This window comes from Amblyomma mixtum, chromosome 2 (assembly GCF_055824585.1).
Source record: "Amblyomma mixtum isolate Tamu chromosome 2, ASM5582458v1, whole genome shotgun sequence".
Lineage (NCBI taxonomy): Eukaryota > Metazoa > Arthropoda > Arachnida > Ixodida > Ixodidae > Amblyomma > Amblyomma mixtum.
The window spans coordinates 74413928-74419566 of NC_143013.1; the positions used below are offsets into that span (position 1 = coordinate 74413928).

Below are 5639 nucleotides of genomic sequence, written 5' to 3' on the forward strand. Positions count from 1 at the left end.
TCATCCCCAGTGTTCCCACAATTTTTTTATGATGGCTTGTCATTAGATACATAGGCTATCGAGAGGAGTCTTATAGAAGGGGGCATGATACATCAAAAGTGCTTCAGTATACCTGTGGATCATGCCTTATACTGCATCATGCGATTCTCCCGCAGTCTTCAGTTAGTCTATGCTAGTTTCTTGGCTCCTTCATTCAACCTGCACCTGGCAACAGCCTTCCTCCAGTCAGTCGCGACCGCCTACTCGGTGGCACATTGGAAAATAACACTTGCAACCAAGTGAGAACATTTGAGTTCAAGGATGACTGCAGTAGACATGGCGGAGCAGCAGATTGGCAAGCACCCAGTCTGGGATCATGAACCTGCTATACTCGTAAAATTTCTGTGGCTCTGCAGCCAAGGTTAGACAGAAAGGATATAGACCTTTGTCACGATGCTGCGTCAGAGCACCAAGTCCTTCCAGCCAGTAAATGAGGGAAAATATTTCGGCCAATTACTGCACAAAAACATTTTAGCCCGCACCCAACGGGACTTGACCCTCCCATTTCTCTCCAGCCGCTTATCCTAAATTGCCAGGCGTGACTGACGGGATCACTCAATTATTAACGGCGAGAGGGAAGTCAATACATTTATGAACTTGACGTGTCCTCGTCACCTTCAGCACTAAATTCTGCCACAAAATGACCCTTGCGCTTCGGTCCTCCAGCCTTCAGGAAGCCAAGGACAGTCTCCTTCCCCGTCTAGCTTTGGTTGCGGAGCCACCGAAAGCTGACCACGAGTATAAAGTGAAGTCTTGCTCCAATCATGTGCCTGAGGCCAAAAAACGCCATCAGTTTCCGAGATGCCAAAGAAACCTTTTGCCTGCTGTCCCTAGGTCTTGCATATGTTGGTCTTTGCAGCAACTGGTGTGGTCACAGCTAGTGCAGTGGCTTTAACCGATTCAGGGGTGTAGCCACAGCAATCCCATAACTTGTTTTACTCACCTGAAGAATACCACAAAAAGTTAATTCTTCAAGCATTCACTGGCAGACATTTTCTGGAAAAGTTATGCTTTAGTGTCAGACAAAGGACCACATCCAGCCTTCATCAAGCTTTTGAAGTTGTGACTGAAGTTCAAAAGGACCATCCCCTTGTTCCTCACAGCCACCCAGGATGGGGTCCACTTCTATGCCAGTACAAGTTGTGACTGTGACATTGATAACTTGTCCTGGCGCATAAATTCCAGACACTACTTTGACAACATCACTGACGACAGGCTCTTCTGAGCACAAGACATCACTGGTTTGAGGCTGCCCTTCGCACAAAAGTGTAGTGCTATCTGCATCATTCACAACAGGAATTTTGGTGACAGACACAGAGCACGAAACTGTTGCTTCTGACAAAGCCTTATTAACTTGGACACACTGTAAAACACTAGATTTCTTCAAAGGGTGCAGCCTATCACTGACAGGCTCCTTTGAGCCAAGTACATCTTCCTTACTTTTAGTCAAGTCAACGGAGTTTGACTTTTCTTGCGTAAAAAGGGCGCTTGCTGATGATTCATTAGTGCACACTTCAGTTCCTGATGCAGGCAAGAAGCCATCCATCTTCCGCAGTTTCTGCCGCCATTTGTACCGCTTCCTACGGGCTGATCTCCCATGTTGGTGCTCCAATTCCTCAGGCATGTGTCCCACATCGCCAGAATCACTGGGTGCCTTGACGCTTTCCTTACAATGAACAATAGGACTGCCAAACTGCTTGTCCTTCTTGGGGTCGTCTGTGCAACTCTTGCTTTCAGACTCCTGCTTTGAAGTGCAACTCTTGCTTTCAGGCTCCTGCTTTGAAGTGCAACTCTTGCTTTCAGGCTCATGCTTTGAAGTGCAACTCTTGCTTTCAGACTCGTGCTTTGAAGATTTTTCAGGAGTAGGTATTTCAGTGAGAAATCCTCTGGTAGCAACTTCACCTTGTCTTACTTTTTCCACGGGGTGACTCACTGGGCTGCCAAGTGGTTCGACTGTTGCTTTCCCTATAAGGGTATATTCAGTCTTTGGCTTTAAAGGAGACCTAGCAGAGACAGCAAATAGCCTTGCTACTCCATTTATGCGACGGACTATCACTCGTCTCCGTGGTTTTACAGCTGTCTTGTTTGTTGCTCTGTCACCTTCACGCAAGTGCCGGTTGAAGGATGGCTTTGTGATGATGGGCTCCACAAGTAGAGGTTGACTGGCACCATATCCTGAAACACAAGGCTCCACACGTCGAGAACTGGCATCAGACCCCGAAACACAAGGCTCCCCATCTTGAGATCGGCTGCCACCAGATACCAAAACACAAGGCTCCACATCTCGAGATCGGCTGCCACCAGATCCTGAAACACAAGGCTCCACATCTCGGGATCGGCTGCCAGCAGATCCCAAAACACGAGGCTCCACATCTCGGGATCGGCTGCCAGCAGATCCCAAAACACGAGGCTCCACATGTCGGGATCGGCTGCCAGCAGATCCCAAAACACGAGGCTCCACATGTCGAGATCGGCTGCCACCAGATCCCAAAACACAAGGCTCCACACGTCGAGATCGGCTGCCACCAGATCCCAAAACACAAGGCTCCACACGTCGAGATCGACTGGCACCAGATCCCAAAACATAATGATCCACACGTCGAGATTGACTGGCACCAAATCCTGAAACACAAGGCTCAAAATGTCTCGAGTTACTGGCAACAGACTCAACAATATGGGGCACTACATGTCGAGACAGATGAGAAACAGATCCTGCTACACGTGACCCCGTAGGTTCTCTAGAGATGGCAACATGCTTCCCTGTGGCATAGTTTATGTGATGAACAAATTTGTTGCGACACTGTGACATAACTGTTGATTGTGCACTTATCTGTGGAGACTTTCGTTTCATACTTTCACTTTCTTGAGGTCTCCGTACACAGGTACAAGGTTCCGCTTTGACACTACTTGCTCCTCTTGCCTGTATCAGCATCCTACTCATGCAAGCGTTGCACTTTTCCACCACAGACAACACCGGCGATGCAGTTGGTGAAAGATCAGAGCACTGAATCTTTGATGTATTCGCTGTCTTCCTTGTACATGAAGTTGCTCTTCCAGAACTAGAGCACTGCAGAACATTTTTTGTCGGTATGCAGGTTGACTTTGTACATTTATACTTGTTGGGCTGAAGGGAACTGGCAGTTCCACGGAATCTTGCCAAAGGCTGGCTTGGCTGCTTTACAGGACTTGCATTTGGCGAAATATCCATAGGCATTGGGTCATGACTCTCAGAGGCAAAAGAACAAAGCTCTTGCTCAGAGCAGTCTTCCTTGATGGCGACAGGTGTTACTGGATTCGTTTCAGATTGTGAGGGTCCTGGACAAGCCAGATTCCAGCTCGGTTGATAATAGCCATAGCTTCCTTGTGGTACATGACTGCCATAAAAACCTGGCTGAAAGCCCACAGGGATAAAAGATGGAGGTGGTGGAAACTGGTATGAATGAATGAAGGATCCACCTCCAATATGGTAGTAGTGACCCCATGTCACTTGTGCATATGGGTCTCCCATTGTGCGCCCCAACAGCAGGTACAACCTGGAAGAATAAAAAGCAGTACAAAAAGTCAACTGAATAGACAAGAATACTCAAGACCACAGATTGTTCTCAATAATGAGGACTCAAAGGATGGTTTGGTTTATTGGGGTTTAACGTCCCAAAGCAACTAAGGCTATGAGAGACGCCGTAGTGGAGGGCTCCGGAAATTTCGACCACCTGGGGTTCTTTAACGTGCACTGACATTGCACAGTACACGGCCCTCTAGAATTTCTCCTCCAAAGAAATTCTAGCCGCCGCGGCCGGGATCGAACCCACGTCTTTCGGGTCAGCAGTCGAGCACCATAACCACTAAGCCACCACGGCGGCTGGGGGACTCAAAGGAAAAGAAAGCCTTTTCACTCCAGTATAAGCACATTCAGTTTACAATCCTGGGCCAACATTTTATTTAACTACGATCTCCGGAGACTGATCCTTCAAGGCACTAGTAGAGTGGCTAAAGGAGCAAAAATGGCTATCGCACCAATCACAATGCAAAACAACATTTGATAAGTAAAAATACCGATGCACTCATTGGCACTGAAAAGCCCTTGATTCGGTCATTCTTGCTGCATGACCAAACATCGGAAATAGGGCTATAATAGTTGAATCTGAGGCACTCCGGTTCAAAAACAATTGCTTTTTGTGTCAAAGCAGCATGAACACGGCCAGATCAGCATAAGCAACTGTAGAGCAGCTGCATTCCAAAGCAGCAACCTGAACACAATTGGCTCATCTTGCTATTGTGCCGAAATATACCTCCGGATGCATTTAATGAATTTATCAGGACATGTATTTTAGTTTATGAAACTAAAAAGAAGTGGTTTATGGAACTACAACTCTGGGCTTTTCATACCAAAGGGCACACAGATTGCACTAATACACTTCTGCAACTGGGCACCCCAACTGCTTCACTCAGTCATTGTTTCAAGCCCTTCAATGAAATGATATTGGAATATGGGCACGGCTGGCACACCAGTCATCAGGCTGGCATACTTATGTTTGGGCACAGTACAATACCCATGTTAAGCAGTGTCTCAACAGTTCAGTTTTCCAAATACTGTTCAAAGAAATGGAACTTTGCTCTAATTTACACAGCACTTCTATGGACTCACGTCATCCTTGCAACCACATATGAACATCATATGCAGCCTTCAGCTGTAGTCTTAACACTATTTTTCAGGTTACCAACTGCACAGGCCGGGTCGCAAGAATTCAGCTAGTAAGCATGCAGTTATAAGGGAGTAATTACTCATTGACGTCCACCCGAGCGCAGCCATACGGCTACAAAGGAAAGCTATACAGCTTTCTCAGAAACTTCGTAGTTAAAGAAAAACAAAGCCATGAAATGCCAAACTATCGGATTTTGCTGTAAAAAAAATATTGATAGAGCTCTCCTCACTGTCCCTTTAAGCACCGCCAAGTGATCGAAAAAGGCACCACTCATGCAATACCCACCCACGTTTTAGCAAAAAAGAAAAAAAAACTAAGGAACTCTACTTATGTCCATAACAACATTTTATATTAACTAAAAACCTTCGAAGTGTTCATCTTCGGATGTGCTATCAAAAATTCCGCTCATTTCTGGACGCAACACGGCTGAAACATTCTCTTTGCACTACGTACACAGAGCAAACAAAGTTGCAAACGGTGGCTAAAGAAAACGCCAGCTTGTCTTGATAATTGCGAGAAACGCGATTGTCGCCATCTTTTGGCATTTCACACTGCCTTTGCTTGGAGCCTCTGAAACGGCCGCGTGTTTATGATCCCGGAAGTCGTCATTCCCGCCGTTTCATAATAAAGTTCACCTAAAAAAGTTGCGCACGGCGGTCCCCTTATTGAGGTATTAACCGTGTCACAACTGCGTTATTGGTATTGATATTTTTTCGGTGAAAAAAGCTTGAACGTGAACGAGAGTAATTTCTGAAATCACAAAAAAAAATCGCATATAAGGCGCTCCCTTGTATAGGACGCATCAGCAAGATTTTTGAAAAAAAAAAGCCGCGTCTTATACACCGGAAAATACGGTACTCAAAAAAGGATCAGGACGGTAGGGTAAAATCGTGGCAA

General features: G+C 46.2%; 1 protein-coding gene across 1 annotated transcript; it reads right to left on the reverse strand.

Annotated features, from left to right (window-relative positions):
- Positions 1–1969: 1969 nt before the first annotated feature.
- LOC149359770 (uncharacterized) lies at positions 1970–4689 on the reverse strand. The gene is made up of 3 exons (XM_089567745.1): positions 4685–4689; positions 3443–3572; positions 1970–2721 (listed from the first exon to the last, which is right to left on the reverse strand). The coding sequence occupies exons 1-3, from the start codon at positions 4687–4689 to the stop codon at positions 2110–2112; spliced, it is 747 nt and encodes a 248-aa protein (XP_089423871.1). The 3' UTR covers positions 1970–2109.
- Between the last annotated feature and the right edge of the window lie 950 nt (positions 4690–5639).